The 23,931-nt window shown below is 36.4% G+C and overlaps 1 protein-coding gene across 1 annotated transcript in view; it reads right to left on the reverse strand.

The window, feature by feature from the left end:
- The window catches only part of ITFG1 (integrin alpha FG-GAP repeat containing 1), a 336,928-nt gene that overhangs the window by 59,141 nt on the left and 253,856 nt on the right, over window positions 1-23,931 (reverse strand). Inside the window, exon 13 of the mRNA XM_037815500.1 lies at window positions 13,777-13,820. Within this exon, the coding sequence (XP_037671428.1) occupies window positions 13,777-13,820 (44 nt within the window). The remainder of the gene's footprint in view (window positions 1-13,776; window positions 13,821-23,931) is intronic.

Raw genomic sequence — 23,931 nt, forward strand, 5'->3', positions numbered from 1 at the left:
AATCAATCCCTGACACCTTCATTAGCACACACACAAAAATAACAAGAATAATAATTAAAGTGAAAAAGAGCAATTGAAGTAAAAAAGAACACTGGGTACCTTTGTCTGTTTGTTTGTTTGTTTCCTTCCCCTATTTTTCTACTCATCCATCCATAAACTAGACAAAGGGGAGTGTGGTCTTTATGGCTTTCCCAATCCCATTGTCACCCCTCATAAGCTACATTTTTATACAATTGTCTTCGAGATTCATGGGTTCTGGGTTGCAGTTTGATGGTTTCAGGTATCCACCACCAGCTACGCCAATTCTTTAGAACCTAAAAAGGGTTGTCTAAATTGTGCGTAAGAATGCCCACCAGAGTGACCTCTCGGCTCCTTTTGGAATCTCTCTGCCAGTGAAGCTTATTTTATTTCCTTTCACTTCCTCCTTTTGGTCAAGAAGATGTTCTCCGTCCCACGACGCCAGGTCTACATTCCTCCCTGGGAGTCATATTCCACGTTGCCAGGGAGATTCACTCCCCTGGGTGTCTGATCCCACGTAGAGGGGAGGGCAGTGATTTCACCTTTCAAGTTGGCTTAGCTAGAGAGAGAGGGCCACATCTGAGCAACAAAGAGGCATTCGGGAGGAGGCTCTTAGGCACAAATATAGGGAGGCCTAGCCTCTCCTTTGCAGCAACCGTCTTCCCAAGGGTAAATCCTATGGCAGAGGGCTCAGCCCATCAAACCACCAGTCCCCTATGTCTGTGGTCATGTTAGCAACCATCGAGGTGGGGTAGGCGAATACCCCTGCATTCTCCACAGGCTCCTCAAGGGGGCACTACATCTTTTTTTCCTTTTTTTTTTTTAACTTTTTTTCTTTTTTAAATCAACTGTATGTAAAAAAAAAATTAAAAAAAACAAAAAACAAAACCAAACATACAACAAAAGAACATTTCAAAGAGACCATAACAAGGGAGTAAGAAAAAGACAACTAACCTAAGATAACTGCTTTACTTCCAACATGTTCCTACTTTACCCCAAGAAAGTTACCTAATATAGCAACATTTCTGTGAACTTGTTCCTACTATACCCATCAGAAATTAACAGACCATAGTCATTCCTGGGCATCCCCAGAACGTTAAATAGCTTATCTGTTCTTGGATTATTGTTCCCCCTTCCTTAATTGCTCTCTATTGCTAGTTCCCCTACATTCTACATTATAAACCATTTGTTTTACATTTTTCAAAGTTCACATTAGTGGTAGCATATAATATTTCTCTTTTTGTGCCTGGCTTATTTCGCTCAGCATTATGTCTTCAAGGTTCATCCATGTTGTCATATGTTTCACGAGATCGTTCCTTCTTACTGCCGCGTAGTATTCCATTGTGTGTATATACCACATTTTCTTTATCCACTCATCTGTTGAAGGACATTTGGGTTGTTTCCATCTCTTGGCAATTGTGAATAATGCTGCTATGAACATTGGCGTGCAGATATCTGTTCGTGTCACTGCTTTCCGACCTTCCGGGTATATAGCGAGAAGTGCAATCGCTGGATCGAATGGTAACTCTGTATCTAGTTTTCTAAGGAAGTGCCAGTCTGACTTCCAGAGTGGCTGAACCATTATACAGTCCCACCAACAACGAATAAGAGTTCCAATTTCTCCACATCCTCTCCAGCATTTGTAGTTTCCTGTTTGTTTAATGGCAGCCATTCTAACCGGTGTTAGATGGTATCTCATTGTGGTCTTAATTTGCATCTCTCTAATAGCTAATGAAGCAGAACATTTTTTCATGTGTTTCTTGGCCATTTGTATTTCCTCTTCAGAGAACTGTCTTTTCATATCTTTTGCCCATTTTATAATTGGACTGTCTGTACTATTGTCATTGAGTTGTAGGATTTCTTTATATATGCAAGATATCAGTCTTTTGTCAGATACATGGTTTCCAAAAATTTTTTCCCATTGAGTTGGCTGCCTCTTTACCTTTTTGAGAAATTCCTTTGAGGTGCAGAAACTTCTAAGCTTGAGGAGTTCCCATTTATCTATTTTTTCTTTTGTTGCTTGTGCTTTGGGTGTAAAGTCTAGGAAGTGGCCGCCTAATACAAGGTCTTGAAGATGTTTTCCTACATTATCTTCTAGGAGTTTTATGGTACTTTGTTTTATATTGAGATCTTTGGTCCATTTTGAGTTAATTTTTGTGTAGGGTGTGAGGTAGGGGTCCTCTTTTATTCTTTTGGATATCGATATCCAACTCTCCTAGCCCCATTTGTTGAAAAGACCATTATGACTCAGTTCAGTGACTTTGGGGGCCTTATCAAAGATCAGTCGGCCATAGATCTGAGGGTCTATCTCTGAATTGTAAATTCGATTCCATTGATCTATATGTCGATCTTTGTGCCAGTACCATGCTGTTTTGACAACTGTGGCTTTATAATAAGCTTCAAAGTCAGGGAGTGTAAGTCCTCCCACTTCGTTTTTCTTTTTTAGAGTGTCTTTAGCAATTCGAGGCATCTTCCCTTTCCAAATAAATTTGATAACTAGCTTTTCCAAGTCTGCAAAGTAGGTTGTTGGAATTTTGATTGGGATTGCATTGAATCTGTAGATTAGTTTGGGTAGAATTGACATCTTACTGACATTTAGCCTTCCTATCCATGAACATGGAATATTTTTCCATCTTTTAAGGTCCCCTTCTATTTCTTTTAGTAGAGTTATGTAGTTTTCTTTGTATAGGTCTTTTACATCTTTGGTTAAGTTGATTCCTAGGTACTTGATTTTTTTAGTTGCTATTGAAAATGGTATCTGTTTCTTGAGTGTCTCTTCAGTTTGTTCATTTCTAGCATATAGAAACATTACTGACTTACGTGCATTAATCTTGTATCCCGCTACTTTGCTAAATTTGTTTATTAGCTCTAGTAGCTGTATCGTCGATTTCTCGGGGTTTTCCAGATATAAGATCATATCATCTGCAAACAATGACAGTTTTACTTCTTCTTTTCCAATTTGGATGCCTTTTATTTGTTTGTCTTGCCGGATTGCCCTGGCTAGCACTTCCAGCACAATGTTGAATAACAGTGGTGACAGCAGGCATCCTTGTCTTGTTCCTGATCTTAGAGGGAAAGCTTTCAGTCTCTCACCATTGAGTACTATGCTGGCTGTGGGTTTTTCATATATGCTCTTTATCATATTGAGGAAGTTTCCTTCAATTCCTACCTTTTGAAGTGTTTTTATCAAAAAGGGATGTTGGATTTTGTTGAATGCATTTTCAGCATCTATTGAGATGATCATTTGATTTTTCCCTTTCGAATTTTTAATGTGTTGTAATACATTGATTGATTTTCTTATGTTGAACCATCCTTGCATGCCTGGAATGAACCCCACTTGGTCATGGTGTATGATTTTTTTAATGTGTCTTTGGATTCAATTTGCAAGTACTTTGTTGAGGATTTTTGCATCTATATTCATTAGGGAGATTGGCCGGTAGTTTTCCTTTTTTGTAGCATCTTTGCCTGGTTTGGTATTAGATTGATGTTAGCTTCATAAAATCAGTTAGGTAGTGTTCCATTTTCTTCAATGTTTTGAAAGAGTTTGAGTAAGATTGGTGTCAGTTCTTTCTGGAAAGTTTGGTAGAATTCCCCTGTGAAGCCATCTGGCCCTGGGCATTTATTTGTGGGAAGATTTTTGATGACTGATTGGATCTCTTTGCTTGTGATGGGTTGATTGATGTCTTCTGTTTCTTCTCTGGTCAGTCTCGGTTGTTCATATGGTTCCAGGAAATTGTCCATTGCCTCTACATTATCCAGTTTGTTGCCATACAGTTGTTCATAGTATCCTCTTATAATTTTTTTAATTTCTTCAGGATCTGCAGTTATGTCACCCTTTTCATTCATTATTTTGTTTATATGGGTCTTCTCTCTTTTTGATTTTGTCAGTCTAGCTAGGGGCTTGTCAATCTTGTTGATCTTCTCAAAGAACCAACTTTTGGTGATATTTATCCTCTCTATTGTTTTTTTGTTCTCTATGTCATTTATTTCTGCTTTAATCCTTATTATTTCTTTTCTTCTACTTGGTTTAGGATTGGTTTGCTGTTCATTTTCTAGCTTCTTCAGTTGATCCATCAGTTCTTTGATTTTGGCTCTTTCTTCCTTTTCAATATATGCATTTAGTGCTATAAATTTCCCCCTCAGTATTGCTTTTGCTGCATCCCATAGGTTTTGGTATGTTGTGTTCTCATTTTCATTTGTCTCTATATATTTAGCAATTTCTCTTGCTATTTCTTCTTTAACCCATTGATTGTTTAGGAGTGTGTTGTTAACTTCCAGGGATTTGTGAATTTTTTAAGTCTCTGATGGTTATTGACTTCTAATTGTATTCCATTGTGGTCAGAGAATGTGCTTTGAATAATTTCAATCTTTTTGAATTTATTGAGGCTTGTTTTATGTCCCAGCATATGATCTATTCTGGAGAAAGTTCCGCGAGCACTAGAAAAGTATGTGTATCCTGGTCATTTGGGATGTAATGTTCTGAATATGTGTGTTAAATCTAATTCATTTATCAGATTGTTTAGGTTTTCAATTTCCTTATTGGTCTTCTGTCTGGTTGATCTATCTATAGGAGAGAGTGATGTGTTGAAGTCTCCCACAATTATTGTGGAAACATCAATTGCTTCCTTTAGTTTTGCCAGTGTTTCTCTCATGTATCTTGTGGCACCTTGGTTGGGTGCATAGACATTTACGATTGTTATTTCTTCTTGCTGAATTGCCCCTTTTATTAGTATGTAGTGGCCTTTGTCTCTCAAAACATCCCTGCATTTGAAGTCTATTTTATCTGAGATTAATATTGCTACACCTGCTTTCTTCTGGCTGTAGCTTGCATGAAATATTTTTTTCCATCCTTTCACTTTCAGTTTCTTTGTGTCCCTGTGTCTAAGATGAGTCTCTTGTATGCAACATATTGATGGTTCATTTTTTTTGATCCATTCTGCGAATCTATATCTTTTAATTGGGGAGTTTAATCCATTTACATTCAACGTTATAACTGTGAAGGCATTTCTTGAATCAGCCATCTTATCCTTTGGTTTATGTTTGTCATATTTTTCCCCTCTGTCTATTAATATCCTTTATTGTACCCATACTGAATCTCTTTAGTACTGAACCTTTCTCCAAGTCTCTCTGTCCTTTCTTTGTTTCTCTGTCTGTAGGGCTCCCTTTAGTATCTCCAGTAGGGCAGGTCTCTTGTTAGCAAATTCTCTCAGCATTTGTTTGTCCGTGAAAAATTTAAGCTCTCCCTCAAATTTGAAGGAGAGCTTTGCTGGATAAAGTATTCTTGGTTGGAAATTTTTCTCACTCAGAATTCTAAATATATCATGCCACTGCCTTCTTGCCTCCATGGTGGCTGCTGAGTAGTCACTACTTAGTCTTATGCTGTTTCCTTTGTATGTGGTGAATTGCTTTTCTCTTGCTGCTTTCAGAACTTGCTCCTTCTCTTCCGTGTTTGACAGTGTGATCAGAATATGTCTCGGAGTGGGTTTATTTGGATTTATTCTATTTGGAGTTTGCTGAGCATTTATGATTTGTGTATTTATGTTGTTTAGAAGATTTGGGAAGTTTTCCCCAACAATTTCTTTGAATACTCTTCCTAGACCTTTACCCTTTTCTTCCCCTTCTGGAACACCAATGAGTGTTACATTCGGACGTTTTATATTATCTATCGTATCCCTGAGGTCCGTTTCAATTTTTTCAATTTTTTTTCCCCATTGTTTCTTTTATGCTTTCATTTTCCATTCTGTCATCTTCCAGGTCACTGATTCGTTGTTCAAATTCCTCTAGTCTTCTACTATGAGTGTCCAGAATGGTTTTAATTTGGTCAACAGTTTCTTTAATTTTCATAAGATTATCTATTTTTTTATTTATTCTTGCAATGTCTTCTTTATGCTCTTCTAAGGTCTTCTTGATTTCCTTTGTCTCCCATACTATGGTCTCATTGTTCATCTTTAGTTCTTTGAGTAGCTGCTCTAGGTGCTGTGTCTCTTCTGATCTTTTGATTTGGATGCTTGGGCTTGCGTTATCCATATCGTCTGTTTTTTTCATATGCTTTATAATTGTCTGTTGTTTTTGGCCTCTTGGCATTTGCTGAACTTGATAGGGTTCTTTTAGGATTTGTAGACCAACTGAAGTCCTTATCTCTAATTTATCAGATCTACAGCTTCGTGGCGTACACTTTCTCTAACTAACCAGCAGGTGGCATCCACGAGCCACCTGTTCTCCACAAGCCAGTTCTCCCCTGCTTTGCCTTTGTGGTGAGTGGGGGAGTGAGTCTTGTGGGGTCCAATTGGTGTACCAAGCTTGCGTGTGTACTTGGTGTTTCCCGCCCTGTATATGGGGCGTGTTTCTGGGCAGTCAGGGAGGGGGGGTGGCCCTAACAATCAAATCTCCCTGGTGATCCTGGAGTTTTAAAGCTGCTGCAATAGTCGAATCCTTCAGTTCAGTCCTGCCACAGTTTGTCTCTGCCACTGACCCACAAGTCCTTGGTATTGGCGTATGGCTCCTGAGACTTGCGAGTGGGTCCCTCTTCCAGGCCGTGCACCCCCTGGTCCTCTGTTGAGGGATGACTGTGCTATGTCTGTTCTGGGCTCCCGGGCTGTGTAGGGAGGCTCCCAGTCTCCTGAAATGATGGCTGAATGGGGCTTTGTTAATTCACACTGCTCCACCTTCCCAACTCTGGGCCAATCAGCTGAGGTTGCAGGGAAGGCTAATGTCCACACCCAGTTTTGTGGTGTGTGCCTGTTATTTGAAGCACTTCCGTCACACTGGGTTGTCTGGGGCAGCTCTGTGCTATGGGGCTGGCGATGGGCAGGAGTGTTTCCTGTCCACCAGGATGATGGCTGTGAGCGGACACCCCCCTTTTCTTGGGAAGTTGTGGTGTTTAGTGAATTTTCTCAGCCACTGGATTATTGCCTTTTGTCTCAGAGCTCTCTTAGTTCTGCTCTTGACTTGACCTGCCCAAATTTCAAGTCTCTGAAGCTTTCTGTATTGGGCTTCTTAGAGTAATTGTTTTAGAAAAAGAAAAAAGGATTAAAAAAAAACAAACAAAAAAACGGCCCTCCTCACAGATCTAATGGGTTATTGAAATGCTAAGAGACAAAGCAATTAGGGTCATTAAGGAAAGGTCCACAGGGCAAAGAGATCAGCTTTTCTTCGGGATTTGCATATAAGCCTCAGGGCCTGAGCTCTGCCCTTCCCCTTTCTATGTTCACCAGAACTCCAAAAATCCTCCACTTTTATTTTGGAGTTTTTCATGCTGTTTTTTTTCTATGCCTGTCTCCTCTCTGCTGGGCTGGCTGCTCTCAGATTCTCTGGTGTCTGGTCTCAGTCTATCTATGGTTGGAGTTTGGATCAGTAGAATGAGTTTCCGATAAGGGCTGCCACTGCAGTTCTCCCTTCTCCTTCCCGGAGCTGACAGCCCCTCCTTCCACGGGACTGAGCCTGGCAGGGAGGGGCGCGGGTCCCCTGGCCGCAAAAACTTACAGATTTCCCTGATCTCAGCAGTTCCACGTTTTCATGAGTGTTGTATGAAGTATGCCCAATGTCAGATTGCTCTGTGGTGTCCAGTCCACGCAGTTCCTGGCTTTCTACCTACCTTCCTGGAGGAGTAACTAAAACATACAGCTCACCAGTCCGCCATCTTGCCCTGCCCCCTCAATACTGAATTCTTTATATTGTTTCTTATTCATTTCTTTAAGACATTACATTTAATTATTATTTTAAAATTCTGATTAATTTCCTATTAACACAGATATTTTCCCTCTGAACAAAGTAAATAAAGAACTGTAAACTGGCACATTAAAGGCACAAAATGTCCACGTCACTATTTTTCTATCTCTGAAACAGGAAGCATGATATTGCCACTATTAGGTATGATAAGAAAGGCAAATACTTAGAATTGAAGAGACGATGGCATTTTAAGAAAATGTCAAATAAATACATGGGTTGTAATCAATAAGTATTTGTTGAAATAATGCCTGCTATCCCTTAAGGAATGGAGAAGCAATACTGTACGAAATAAGATAATTCACTTAATGAAAATAAAGACAAAGAGAATATTACTTGACTTAACATTGTCAGAAAAGCTTAAATAGAACAGGAAAAAGCCAGAGAATTTTCTGAAAGGACAAAAAAACGCTTAAAGGCACCCTTGTTTTGTTACATGCATTAAAATGTGTTTTTAGTAACAACGGAAACATTTGTGTCTCATCATGCGGTATCTCTGGGAACATAAATAAGGGATTTTTTTCCTTTATATTAAGGCTTTGCAGAATGCATTTCTCTTGAGAATAGGTTGTATTTTGCAAGTGTTTAAACTTGACAATGAATATGCTGTTGTGGTGAGAGAGATGGTAAATTTATCAACGAAACTGTTAAAAAACAAATTTTAGGAAAACTCATTTATTTATATATGAAATATTTATTGTCTGTGTTAGGCACTGTGCTAGGGAGCAAAGAGAAAAATAAACAAGATACAGTCTCTCTTAAATGACTTAACACTAATAACTTACCAACTATGTATAGAAGCAAAAACTGCTGGGACTAACTAACAACAGGAAACGAAGAAACAGAAGACAGTGTACCCAACTCTGTATGGAAGAAGCCAATCTGACGGTCACAGTGAGTAATCCAGAAGGTGGAGAAGGGCTTCAGGGCAGGGGAACACCATGCAAGGACCTGGAGGTGAGGGAGCATGCAAGCACACAGCAGTTCAGAGTGGCCGACATGAGGAGCTGGGGAAAGCATGAGGAGGAGGTGGAAGAGATGAGGCTGAAGATGTAAACAAGGGCTCTATCTCAATAAGATAGATTTTAACTATTTCTTAAGGGCAAAGGGAAGTTACTGAAAGTCTGTGTTTTTGCAAGGTTTCTGGTAGCTTTTTGAAGGGTGGCCCAGAGAATTTTCACAGTCCAGGAAAAAGACAACAATGGCCTGAACTAAAGTAAAAGGATAGAGAGAAGGGACCGTTAGGAAGAGAATAGTCTTTTAGTAGATTTGAGGGCACGAGAAAAGAGCAAGTAACTGACAGGGAATATGGGAAGAGGAGTTTTTTTTTTTTTTTTTTTTTTTTGGTGGGGAAACACTACTATTTCAGTTTTACAGATGTCTGTAAGACATTCAGACATAAAAGTCTTCAGGACAGACCGTTGGAAAAACAGATTTGGCATTCATCAGTTTAGAACTGGCAAATAAAGCATGAGAGAGCTTGGGATCACCTAGTGGAGTCAAAGAGAGCCTTGGAGGGAGAAGCACCAACATTTAAAGGGTAGGCAGAAGAAAAGTCTGTAAGGAAACCTGGAAGAATGGTTAGAGAGGTAGAAGTTACAGAGAGGAGGGTAAAGTGTAGAGGAATACAAGGAAAGGGAATGATCCCAGAAAAAGTGATCAGTAGTCTCAAATGCAGTTTCAACAAATGCAGTTTCAATGGCATGAGGTCAAAGGCTAGGTTACAACAGTGGGTTAAGCAATATGGAGGTAAGGAATTGGAGAGCTCCAACTGTATACACTCAAGAAGTTTGGCTCTGAAGAGAGAACAAAGTGTATAGTAGCTGGAGGGGAGGTGGAGTTTGGAAAGGTACATACATATGCATTTATAAGAGCGATTTGGGCACCCTTAAATGCTGATGGGAAGGTACTGACAGACTGAGGCTGAATATACAGGCAAGAAACAATAGAACAAGATCCCTGAGAAGGCTGAGACGGGAGGCATGTGGGCATAATTGATACACTGATTTTTTTTTTTTTTTTTTTTTTTTTTTTTTTGTCAAAAGGAAAAGCAAAGGGATGGGTGTGGATACATGGATTATGTTCTAGTAATAGTGGCAAGCAAAACAGATACTTTTTCTGCCCCCATTGAGCTCTTTTCAAAGAAATTTGCATGGAGTCTTTTATACATAGAAGCGTCAAGGACTAGTTTTCAACTCTTGCTGCTCAAGTGGAAAAGTACTTATCTACCTGCTTCTAGACTCCTATGAGGTAGGAAAAATCATCAGTTCTTGGCAGAAAACCCTATCAAGTGACAGAGAAAGAAGCTAGCACAACACAGAGGAAGGCCAAAATATGCCATAACTGAGAATAAAAGATTATATAGAGACTAAATACTAGTCTGATATTTAAGAAACAAAAAATCAAGGAACCATAATATAATTCTTCTTTAGATTGTCAGATGTTTATGGTAGCTTTCACTAAAAATATCAGTATCTTCTCATATCCATGTTTCAAAAACTTTTGATATATGTTAAAAGATTTATTTACATAAGAAAACATCACGTGGAAGTCAAGTGGACTACTAGTCTTATCCTAAAGGCAATGGAACACCATCATCTCAAATATTTAAGACTTACTATTTCTATCAATACAGCATGTATGTTATACTGACAGGGGAATAAACATCAACATCCACAAATAACAGCAGCTACAATTTTTTGAGTGTTTATTGTGTATTAGGCTCTCTACTGTTATTTATCTACATTAATTCCGCTAACCTTTACAAAAAGCTTATGAACTCATAAGAGTGGTGGGCTCCCAAACATGTCCATATCCTAATTATCAGAACCTGTAAATGTTACCTTACATAGCAAAAGAGACTTCGCAGATATGATTAAGGATCTTGAGATGAGGGGATTATCCTGAAATTATCTGGTGGCCCAAAGTAATCATAAGGGTCCTTATAAATGAAAGAGGAAGGGGACAGGAGCCAAGAAATGTAGGTGGCCTCTAGTAACCAGAAAAGCAAGGGAACAGATTCTCCTCAAAGCCTCCAGAGGGAATGGAGCCCTACCACCATCTTGGTTTTAGTCCAGTGATACACATTTCGGACTACTGACATCCAGAACTGTAATAGAATAAATTTGTATTGTTTTAAGCCACTAAGTTTATCACAGTTTGTTATAGCAGTAATAGGAAACTAATACAGGTAGGTACTATTAGTTTTCTCATTTTACAGATGAGGATGATAAGGCTTAAAGAAGTTAAATGATGTCCCCAAAGTTACTACAGATAGTTGAAGAAATTCCCATTTTATGTCCTACTTTCTTTCTGAAGTAGGAGATGAGATCAATTACTGACAGCTGGAAGTTGGGGGAGAGTAGAAAGAATATAAAATAGTTCTTTTGAAGAAAAACTGATTTGGGATCCATACAAGACTATGATACAATGATGAATGCTCATCTGAGGTTGAAGACCATGAATTAGTGGTGGTGCCAGTATGCAGAGCTGTGTATTTTTCTTCAGAAATGCCCAGTAGCCTAGGTATAGGAGTGAACTTGAGAGAAAGCTAGACTGACCCAGGTGTGGAACTTTGCCAGGTAGATACAGTAGAAAGGCAATGATTTATGTGAATTAAAGATAGTGGTGGAAGTGATGGTTGATGGTATGGTAGCTAAACAAGGAGGGAGGGAGATAAAAGACAAGAGTGAGCTGACACAGGTCAAAGGACTAAAGCTCTTAAAAGTTGAACTGGTATCGCTAGAGTAACAGAGTGATAGGGCTGGAAAGGTAAGGTATGCTCAGAGAGCTGGAATGAAACTGAGATCTTAGAAGTGGACCAGTTCTGGGTAGTAAAGCCTGGATCAGGGTATGGCCATGCTGGTGAGGAGCTAAAGTTATATAAGAATTAAAGACTTTAAGGTCTTCAAAATGGAGATGAAGGAATCTTGGTGGAATTAGCAGCTGAGCTGAATCATTCTTTCCTTTCTCCATATACCAGAGTTAGCTTGCATCAGGTGGGAAGAGCAGCCAGCAAAAGAGCTATTCAACTCAACAACTAACGTAAGTGGTAAAGAATATCATACAGTATGTACATTTCCCCCCTTTGTCTCACAGGAGTTTGTATCTAATCTGATAAATACTTTCTACTAAGATCAGGTGGATCTCATGTCAAAGCAATATGAAGGGCCACTTCTCCAGAAGTAAAAAATATCCCAAATGGGCATACATTTGACACATGGAATACTAAGGAAGTACACTGCACATTTATTTCTTTTAAGTTGTCATAGAATTGTGATCTATAGTATCAGTGGGAAAGGAAAATGATATATGTAAAGGGTAGTTCAACAGGATTTGAACTTCAAAGAATGCCATAAACAGATGACTGGGAGGCAGATACACTACCAGCAGAAAAGCACAATGTAAGAGTAGTTTTACTTATTGGCCTTCACTTATGAGGCTTTCTAAATCATTCTGATCTCCACAGGATAGAAGTGGATTATATCTGAAGATAAGGAGAAAGGGATCATTATTGGTCTTAGAAGTATAGCCTGCTTTAATCACATAGCCATTTCTATCAAACTTTATCCTAGAACTTGTGGGTAATATGAGTGGGTTCAATTTTAACTTTTTAAAATTCTTTGCTGGATGATGTAATTAAGGAGCCACCGAGTGGGTATATGGTTAATGAGAGAAAGAAAGAAGAACAAGGGGTCTGAATATTTCACAAACTGGGTGGACAGGAGCTAAATAAACAAGGTAATCTTTAGCCTCTGATTAATCATATCTACATTTTTTATAATGATATAAAGGCATAAGAGTTTTTCCAGGCAGTCATGCATGCTGTAGTGGATGTGTCATCTAGAATCTCTCTTCAACACTTATTCCCTGAGTTGCCCCAAATGCTGGCTGCTGACAGCTCAACACTGGGTTCCTCTGTGAAATTCTCTCAGCCAAAGAGAGCTGTTTAGCCCAAGTTATAACCCCTTCAAGGGACTGCCTGCATGCAATGTCTGACTGATGCAAGAGGCCCAGTCTTGGATTATCTTCGTGGGCTATCTTCTAGCTTCAGAGCTCTCCATGCATCAAAGACCAAATTTTCCCTCTGCCAAATAATGCTTGCCTTATTACTTCGGAAGTGTTCTCAAGTTGACTCTCGAATAAACCTGCATGCAAATCTTTGGCCCAGGGTCTGTTTCCTAAGAAACCAACCTAAGACACACATCTTAAATAAGGGACGTTTCCCAACTATTTAAAAGTTGGTAACACAGTACTTTAATTGAGTAGTAGGAATATGAGACTATAAATAGAATACCCAGCTTTGTATTCTTGTTTGACTACTTAAAAGCTATGTGGCTTTGGATAAGTTATTTAACTTATTTGAGCCTCAGTTTCCTAATCTTTAAATGGGGGATAATTTCTTAGGAAACAAGGATTATTATGATGAACCAAGCAGGGATACACACAACCAAGCAGTGATTCATACACACATACACACAATCAAATGTAATATTCTTATTACAATTTACATGAACTTGCTACTTTTTTTCTTTCTTGCTAATTGTTTTCATAATTTATTATCTCACTGAAACATTCCATTAAACAAATCTGTAATAAGATCACACACACACACACACACACACACAAATTTATTAATTGCCTACCATGTACGTCTTCACCTTGTGCTTTGAACCAGCTATACAGAGATAGCATGGTTCTTGCCCTCAAGGGGTTGCAATCTAGTGCGGAGAGGCATCTAACCTAAACAGTTATGTGCAATCAAGTACTATTTATGCCAAAATAGCAGCAGAATGCCCAGAAATAATGGGGGGTGGGGGAGCTGGTCATTCTTTCACAGGCATCAGATGAAAAATTTTTTCACAAAGGTACTTTATTTCCAGCCAAGTTTCTTTTGGCACTGAAGGACACCTTATTCACTTTCAAAAAGCAGTAACAATTTGATCGTGACGTACAACAAATATTTTGTTTATCTATTTATCATGCAAAGAATTTTCACAGAAAGATTTACAACTGAAAGTTAAGTCTACTTACTGTTATCTTACGAGGACAATCATTAGAACAGAGACCACTAAGAACTGTGGAAAAATAAAGAACAATCTATTACTTATGTTATATTGTAAGGGTACATTTAAAGTGAACTCTTAATTTTTTTCCCCATAAAATCCATTAATATGCTACATTTATTCGTGATCACAAACAGAAACAAATTCAGTTACTTTAAATCTGAACAAATTAAATTTTTGTTGTTCACTTTATACTAATATTTCAAAAGCCTTTTTATTAAGCTACAAAATGTTGCAATTTTGCAAAATACATAGATGAAGTAACTGTAGTTATACCAGACCACACCTACTGTTGGTTCTATTTTTTAGTTAGTTACCTAAATTCCAAGGGTGACTTAGAATCTGACAGGGAGGTGTCAACTGCAAATAAATTAAACCATATACTGAGAATAACAAATAGAACCAAACAGAACACTTAATACCTTATATCTTAAATTGCTTTTATTTTTCCATTTATCTAGTCAAAGTTTCTAGGTCAAAGATTCTGGTCACGCTTGATAACTATTCTGGAGAACATAAGTATAAAATAATTGATGAATACATTTGAGAGTCCATAACATACATACAAAAATAAATTAATGGCAAACTTAGACTGCATAGCTTCTGGACTCTACTAGCTACATATGTTTGACATAGGGCTGAAAGAAATGATAATTTCAGTAATTATACTACTTTTCTTAAGAAATGCTATAGAAGAGCAAACTTCCACTTTTAGGTTTGGCCTTATCACTGAATCTCTCTTTGACCCATCCTTCATTTTCCCATCAGAAAAAAGAAACACTTCCACTCATACATACTTTCCCTCTTGAATTAATGAAATATGAAAATGTCTCAAAAGCTTTAGGTTTCTTGAGGTTTACAGACCACATAAGGAAAATCTTTATTTTCATTTCTTTTAATTTTCAATATTTTAATATGACAGGATCATCAGGATTATGGGTTAAGGCATAGTTTACAAAAGAAAGAAAGAATTGAATTAAATGGTACTAGAAGAACCTAATGCAGCACAAGGTTTATATATTCTGTTATTAATAGGTTTTTTTCTTATCATATAGTTTGTTTGTGTCAGGTTAATTTCACCAAGTCTATAGGTCATGAGTATTCATCCAGAGTAAATCCCAAATTGATGTGACACCAATATGGGCTAAAAATCATAAGCTCAGCTCCTTCAGGCATCCTTTTCATATAATACAGGCTGTCTCATTAAGTAGGGCCATTTCTTGCTTCAGAGTCAATGCAGTGTGTGGTCATGGGCAATCACTCCACCGTTCTATGCTTTATGGCTTTAAAAAAATCTTCAAAATAATATAGTTGGATTAAATAATTTATATGTTTTTTTATAAAAGCTCCAAATTCTAGGACTCTGAAGTGGGACCCGTTAACATTCTGACCTAATGCAGAGGGAAGGGTTCCAGGTTTAAAGGGCCCCTTGTGTAAGTTTGTTCACATATGACCAAATTAGCTGGAGCCTCGAATAGGCAGAATGTAAATGAATGAATGAATGAATGAGTGAGAATGGATCATACATGAGCAGAAATACAGAGCAGACAGGGAATACAACTTGTTATTCTGTCAGCTAATTTTCTGCTTTCTCTTTCTCCTTACCAGAATGTGTAATTTTACACTATTTTTAAAAAGTTGTACCTTCTTATATATTTTCACTTAAATATTATCATATAAAGGATACTATTATATGATACAACTTATGTAATACTCTTGGCAGAGGGCGTTCCACATGATAATAAATACTAACTACTGTTTACTTTAAACAGATAATGGATTCTATAATAATGTGATGTATAATTCAAAAGTTTCCTTTAAAATGGCAATGCTTAAGAGCCTACCATTTCAAATTAAACCACATCATATGTTATAGATAATTCATTCTTAGGGATATTTAACTTGGCTTCCAGCTGTGTGATTCAGTTTACCTTATCAGCTTCACATAAATGCCAAAACTGAAACCAAAGAATAGCAATAATCATGCATAAATATTCCAACACTAAACCAGTGTGCAGGGCGGGACAAGGAAGAGTTGAATAAAGTCAAAGCCATAAAGGTCAATCCTGTATAATGATTTTAGTAGCTTTTAAAAGGAAAAATCCTTACCTGGATTGTGGGTGACTATTCATATTTATTCTCTGAAAATGTCTTTAGTTTTTGTTGCTTTAAGACATATGAATATAAAATGAATAGCATGACCTCTCTACCAATAGCTCAAGCTTTTCCTATATGTGTGAAAAAAAGAAGCCATTTTTGGCATTTAGATAATTTTTTAGATCCCATCTGGCAACCTTTTTTTTTTTATTACTTTTCATTCATTATTTTTTAATTAGAAATATTGCATACTTACTATAAAAAAACTTAAATATAGGAAAATATAAAGTAAAAAGTGAATGATCCTTCAGGTATAATTTTGATCCTGTTTTCTACATATTCAAACATATTAAATATTAAACATGGTAGGTATGTGTTTTATACATATATAAATTTTTGGACACATATAAATATACATACACATGTAAATAGATTTTTATACACAGCAATTTGTTAAAAGTTTTGCTAAATGGCTCTCACCTAAACAGAAGAAAATGCAGGAAAAGAAGACTTTGAGAGACTGCCATACTATTTGCAAGAAGAAAATGGAGCAACATTTACAAAACTCTAACTTAGCAAAACTAGCCTTAATATGAAAGGGCAAGAGAAAGATATTTTAAGACATACATTACTTAGAAAATATACTAACTTATGTACAGCATTTCTGAAAATCATGAGGAAGTACTTCACCAAAAGGTACACAAAATTAGAATGAAGAAAGGGAAAGATGTGGTATAGAAGTAAAATGGTAGCAATAAAGCCAGTAAAACTTAGTTAAGTTTAATAATTGATAACATGGTTGTAAATTGTTAAGAAAGGATTTCTGAAATAGAACACACAAAAGGTAAAACAAAATTAATCATCCAGAAATAAATTTCCACAATATTTCAACAAAATCTGGAGGCAGATAAAGGAATAAAAACTTTCTAAAGGTCTCATCTTGTTTGGGAAGTACAAGATAGAAGATACTATTATATTTTTTAAAGTGTTAAAGAAATATAGGTTCATATGTGTTTGTTAGGAATGAGTTCAGTACTAGTAGAAAGGAATTAGGATGTACCCTCTAAATGTAGCTGACAGAAATAAGAGAAAAAAATAGAGTTAGGAACTAGTCCTGATACAGGGGCGCTAAGAACCCCACACTTCTGCAATGTAGAGGGTCCCTGTCTTCACACAAGTACTTGGAGAGTATTCTATGAATCTGTGGTGTTCTGGTTCTGGGAACCAGCTGGGCAAGAGGTAGAAGGATAATTTTACCTTTGCCTAGTCACATATCACAATTTACCCAAATTTCCTCAACAGAAAGACATTTAGTATAGGCTGATTTGAGCTTCAGAGTAACAATAATTTTAGAGCAAGATCAACTCTGGACATTCTGGATGGCTTTGAAAGGGTAATTACAGACTTGTAATGTCTGACTTATGATAAACAACAGCTAACAATCAAATGAAACAGCAAAGGACATTTCAAAATGACTAGAAGGTTATTTTTTCTCCAAATGATTGCTTTAAGTTGATATCTCATTTCCTATAACCTTTCTGTAAAGCATGTTATTAATATTTGTTAATTTTTTAATGCAAAGGTTTCCTATTTTCTAAAACCAAACCTTCTGCATCAAATTGGCTATCTCTGGGTCTTAGCAATCAATGCTTGGAGAACCCATTCCCCAGGAAGCAATGCTTCTTACACAGCAGCGCTACCCAGCAGCACCTACACTGCTTTAGCCTATGAAGTCAAAGGCTAGAGATTCTTACACTCTCCAGGCCAGGTATTCTCAGGAGTTTCTTAGGGTTTTCTATTTGTTTGTTTTTTAAACTTTTTACCATGAAATTTGCAAACAAATTTTCAAGCACACACAGATCAGAAAGACTAGTAGAATGCACCCTAGGCACCCTTCACACAACGTCAACAATTGTCAACAGCATGTGGCAGTGGCCAATCCTGTTTCACCTACATTCCACTTCCCACTTCCCTGGATTAAAGACAAACTTCAGACATGTCATTTCATTCTCAAGGGGTTTGTTGTCTCAGTATTTGAAGTAACAAAAAGTCTACTTTTCTTGAGGGGACCATGATGTGTTTATAGGCATTTGGTTATATAGTTATAATTTATGGCCTGCTTTAAGGATAAAAATGCAAAAATATTATTAGGATAGTGTTTTTATTCAACAGATACTTATCAAGGGCCTATTATATCATTGACATTAATACCAATGGCTAGAAGTAACTAAATATACACATATTGAATTTTATGTAGAGTAGAAGCTTTTTAGCTAAATCAAGTCATAAAAGAAGTTTATAAGGAGGTGAGCTTACTTTCACAGCTAGGTATTCAAGCAGAAGCCAGCTGAGATGCTGCATTAGGTCGATCTTAAGTATGACACTTTCTGAGGCCTTTCCCATATCTAAGATTCGCTGATTTTGGTTTCATAATTTTTAAATATGTAAATACCAGGGAGGGACTGAGGACCTTCAATCGTATGTATGCATTTCTCCATGTGGCCAGTTTCCCAAATGGGCAATACCAATTTCAGACTTGCTCCTGCTCCACACTGAGAACTGCTTTCTCTCTTTAGTATTTAAAAAAATTTTTCCAGTACCAACAAAAATAGGGAATAATACATTTTATTCTGAATCTCTTATCACTGTTAGGAAAATCTTATGCTCTGATTTATTTCTCTTTGCCTGACTAAGAACCTCTGCTCTGGGAAAGAAGCTACAGAATCAAACATGGAAAGCAATGGCATTATATGCCCTCATACTAGTAAGCAGATTTGTGACAAACATAGAAAAATAATCATATTTTTTTAAGAGCACAAAACAAAGAAATTTTAGTATAAAAGTGATTAAGGCTTGAACAAATGAACTTCCTGAGTGCAGAATTAATATCTTTTTTACTTGAAATTTTCCTTATTCCTCAATGTCTAACATCTATTCTAGAAAGCATTAATCCTTGATACATACATGAACAAGATATGATAGACACATGAACAATACTACATTCATATGAAGAGTCTTAAAGAACTCACCTCTTCATAAAGCAATAAGTCTGTGTTTCCTTTGAAAGCTTCAAACTTTGAGAAAACAGTTCCTTCAAACTACACTGGCAAAACTCATACCAAGGACACAAATGCTACAACTATCACATTAGATAGAAAGAAAAATAATTTGAAAGAGAATTATTAATTTGAATTTAATATATATTTTTGAAACACATATAAATATATAAAAATATATTTTTAAAACAAAAACATTTTAGATTGGAGCAAAAGGGTTATTTTCACAGCACCCATTAGGGTAACGAGAAAGAAAGCCTCTCTTACTCATTGTATGCTGCTCTTTCTGTACATTTTTGATGTTGTAAGCCTGGGAAATTATGTAGGTTAGACTTTCTAGTCACAGAGAAACCGAAGAGGTGAGTAGACTTGCTTAAGTTGAGCCAGGAAAGGATAACTCATCACTAGGGCTCAATATTCTTCATCACTAGGGCTCAAGACATGAGCTATTGATTAGCCATGTCCCTGATATAAGAAAATGAGCAAAAGTGGGATCTGTCCTTGAAGTTTCTATTTTGGTAGAATGCTTCCTAGAAATACGCTAGAGGGGAAGGGAATACTCTTACGTTAGGAGAGTCAATGTGTGCCTTGAAAGGTGCTCAGTGATTGCTTTGTCATAAAATTCCTGAGTGCCTCCTATGTGCCAGGCTGTGTACTGGGCAGGCACTGGGGAATCAAAGATAGGTAAGACAGACACACCACTCTCCAGCTGCTTAGGCTGTCACAGTATACTAGAAGAGACAGATGCTGATTCAAGTGAGACACATACATCTACATTTCAGAGTATTTCTCATATACTTTGGAATGGATGTAGAGAGGAAGGAGAGGAAATTATATGTTATATTAAAGTACATGGGGACTAATAATACGCTGTCCTTGAAAGGAGGATGTTTCTAGTGTTCCAAGGTCACAGGATGGATATTTTGAAATATTTTCTTAGAGATGATATGATTTCTGTGGAACTTCCCCTTGTCCATAAAGGATCAAATCTCAAACTCTCACTCCAGCAGCCCTTTATTTCAAATAAATTAACTGAACCAAATTATCCTAATTACTTATACACTTAGGGTTAGCAAAAATTTAAAGGATTCCATGTCCTCTATCTAGAGGTCTGAAGAGAAGAAAAATCACTGAGAAAAAAAATACATTTCAAACAACGTAAGTTAATAGTGTGCCAAATGTACAGTATATTTAAAATTTTTAGCTCTAAAATAGCTAAATAAAACCCTGTAGAAAATGACAGTGGAAGGAAGACAGTCAAATGGATAAGAAGTACAGAAATGGTTTGATTCATATATAGGCATTCTGTCATCCAGTTAAAAGTGAATTTGCTAGTTAGAAAGGAAGACTACATATTTTGTTATTTTCATCTCTCGAAATTTCCTAAGATTCATTCGTTATTCTGATGCTTTTCTGTGTCCAGTTACTTATGCCCATTTCAAAACTGTTACAAATATTTCTACAAAGTGTATGTGGCATAGCTATTGACATAGCCATCCTGATGCTGACTATAATAGTAACACAGTCACCATCCCACCCTATTCATGATAAAACTTTCAACAAGGAAGAGAGGGGAACTTCCTCAACCTGATAGAGAGCACCTACAAAAACCTCCAATATCATACTTAATGGTGAAAGACTAAATGTTTTCCTCCTAAGATGAGAAAAAAGGCAAAGATGTTTAATCTCACCACTCTTTTTCAACATAGTTCTGGAAGTTCTAGTCAGCACAAAAGAAAGAAAAGGCATACAGATTGGAAAGGAAGAAATAAAATGGTTCCTATCTGCAGATGAAATGATCGTCTATGTAGGAAAATCCAAGGAATCTATAAAAAACCTCTTAGAACCAATAGGAAAGTTCAGCAACATTGCAGGATACAAAATCATCATTCAAAAATAAATTACAGCTAGACTGACAAAGAAAAAAATAGAAAAGACGTGAATAAATAAAATCAGAAATGAGAAGGGAGACATTACTACTGACCCCACAGAAATAAAAAAGGATCATAAGAGGGATACTATGAACAACTGTGTGACAACAAATTAGACAACCTAGATGAAATGGACAAATTCCTAGAAACAACCAACCAACCAAGACTGACTCTAGAAAATACAGACGATCTAAACAGATGAATTACAAATAAAGAAACTGAATCAGCCATCAAAAACATGCTAACAAAGCTAAAATATGAATTCAGCAAAGTGGCAGATACAAGATCAACCCACAAAAAATTAGTAGTGTTTCTATATTCCAGTAATGAGCAATCTGAGGAGGAAATAAAGAAAAAAAAAATTCATTTACAATAGCAAGTAAAAGAATCAAATTAATCAAGGATGTATAGAATTTATACATGGAAAACTACAAGCTTTGCTAAAAGAAATCAAAGAGGACCTAAATAAATGAAGGGCATTCCATGCTTATGGATTAGAAGACTAAATATTAATATATCAATTCTACCCAAAATGATTTACAGATTCAATACAATCCCAATCAAATTTTCCAACAGCCTACTTTGCAGAAATGGAAAATCCAATTATCAAATTTATTTGGAAGGATTAGGGGCTCCAAATAACCAAAAACATTTGGAAAAAGAAGAAAGAAGTTGGAGAACTAACACTTCCTGACTTAAAAGCATATTACAAAGCTACAGTGTCCAAAACAGCACAGTACTAGAACAAGAATATATATATATATATATATATCAATGGAATCAAACAGAGTTCTGAAATAGAGCCTCATATCTATGGCCAGTTGGTTTTTGACAAGGCTGCCAAGTCCACTCAACTGGGAAAGAATAGTCTCTTCAATAAATGGTGTTGGGAGAACTGGATGTCCATATGAAAAATAATGAAAGAGGACCCCTATCTCACACCATATACAAAAATCAGCTCAAAATGGGATCAAAGACCTAAATGTAAGAGCCATAACTATCAAACTCCTAGAAGAAAATGAAGGGAAGCATTTTCAGGATTTTGTGTTGGAAAATGATTTTTGGACTTTACACCCAAAGTACAAGTAACAAAAGAAAAAATAGATAAATGAGACCTCATCAAATTAAAAACTTTTGAGCATCAAAGGACTTTATCATGAAAGTGAAAAGACAACTTACTCAATGGGAGAAAATATTTGGAAACCACATATCCAATAAAGGATTAATATCCAGAATATATAAAGAAATAAAAAAAATGAACAACACAAAAAATGGGCAAAAGACTTGAATAGACATTTTTCCAAAGAGGACATACAAATGGCTAAGTACGGGAAAAGTATGCTCAACATCATTAGCTAACAGGGAAATGGAAATCAAAACCACAATGAGACACCATTTCATACCGATTAGAATGGCTACTGTTAAAAAAAACACATTCACAAAATTACAAGGGTTGGAGAAAATATGGAGAAATAGGAGCATTCATTTATTGCTGGTGGGAATATAATATGGTGCAACCACTGTGGAAGACAGTTTGGCAGTTCCTCAGAAAGCTAAGTATGGAATTACCATATGACCCGGCAATCTACTACTAGGTACATACCCAAAAGAATTGAAAGCAAGGACTCGAACAGATATTTACACACTGATGTACATAATGGCTTTATTCATAATTGTGAAACAATGGAAGCAATCCAAGTGTCCCTCAACCAATGAATGAATAAACAAAATGCGGTATATACATTCAAAGGAATGTTGAATCAAATAAGCCAGACACAAAAGAACAAACATTGTACGATCTCACTGTTTTGAAACAATTAGAAGAAGCTAACTTACCGAGTCAGAATCTAGAATATAGGTCACCAGGGGATGGGGGGAGGAAGAGATAGGGAATGGGAAGTTAAGGCTTAAAATGTACAGGGTTCTTATTTGGAATGATGGAAATGTTTTGGTACTGGATGGCAGTGATGGTAATAAAACATTGTGAATATAACTAATAGTACTGAATTATATATGTGAATGTGTTTAAAAGGGAGAAATTTTAGGTCAAATATATGTAGTAACTAGAATAAAAATTAAATAGGAGAATTATAAAAATATTCTTTCATGATTATAATAAATATACTACACTAATGCAAGATCTTAATAATAGGAGGGGTGTATGTCAACTCTATTTTACATAGTTCTGTGAACCTACAACTTCTCTAACAAAAATTATTAATAAATAAAAATAGAGAATTTTAAGTCCATACTGATATAAATGAATGAATGAATGAATGAGAAGTTTAATGAGGAACAGGATAATTTACATGGTTTTAAAGTATTTCTCTACAAACTACTTATTAATACAAAAGGAAAAAGAATAACTTTCAGGTAGAGAAGCCTGGCAGATGACACTTGATTAAACATCAGTAATAGGACAAAATAATGTACCACTTAATGGGAAGTAATGGGTATTTGGCATCACTTCTCTGGTATTCTTGCAAAAAGATTCATAACTTGAATCAGTAGGAGACATCAGACAAACCCAAACTGAAGGACACTGTACAAAATAACTGGCCTGTTCTACTAAAAAATGTCAAGGCCCTGAAAATTAAGGAAAGACTAAGGACGTGTTCCAAACTAAAGGAGACTAACAAAATTTGACAACTAAATACAACACGTGATTCTGACCTGAATCCTTTTGCCATACAGGACATTATTGGGACAACTGGCAAAATTTGAATGCAGTCTGAGGACTAGAAGGTAGTAATGTATCAAAGTTAATTTCCTAATTTTGATGGTCATATTCTGATTATGTAGGAAAATGTCCTGTTTCTAGGAATTGAACACTAGTATTCAGGGGTTATGAGGCAAATGGTTCAGGAAAAAACCATTATTTGTGCTGTACTTACAACTTTTCTACAAGCTTGGGGTTGTTTCAAAATAAAAATAAATTTATACAAAAATATTGAAAAAAAACCGATTGCATTTCGAGGTACTAATGAAAAACACGGGGAAACCAAACTTAACAACACAGTAAGATTTACATTCACTATA

Source organism: Choloepus didactylus, chromosome 22 (assembly GCF_015220235.1).
Source record: "Choloepus didactylus isolate mChoDid1 chromosome 22, mChoDid1.pri, whole genome shotgun sequence".
NCBI classification, from domain to species: domain Eukaryota; kingdom Metazoa; phylum Chordata; class Mammalia; order Pilosa; family Megalonychidae; genus Choloepus; species Choloepus didactylus.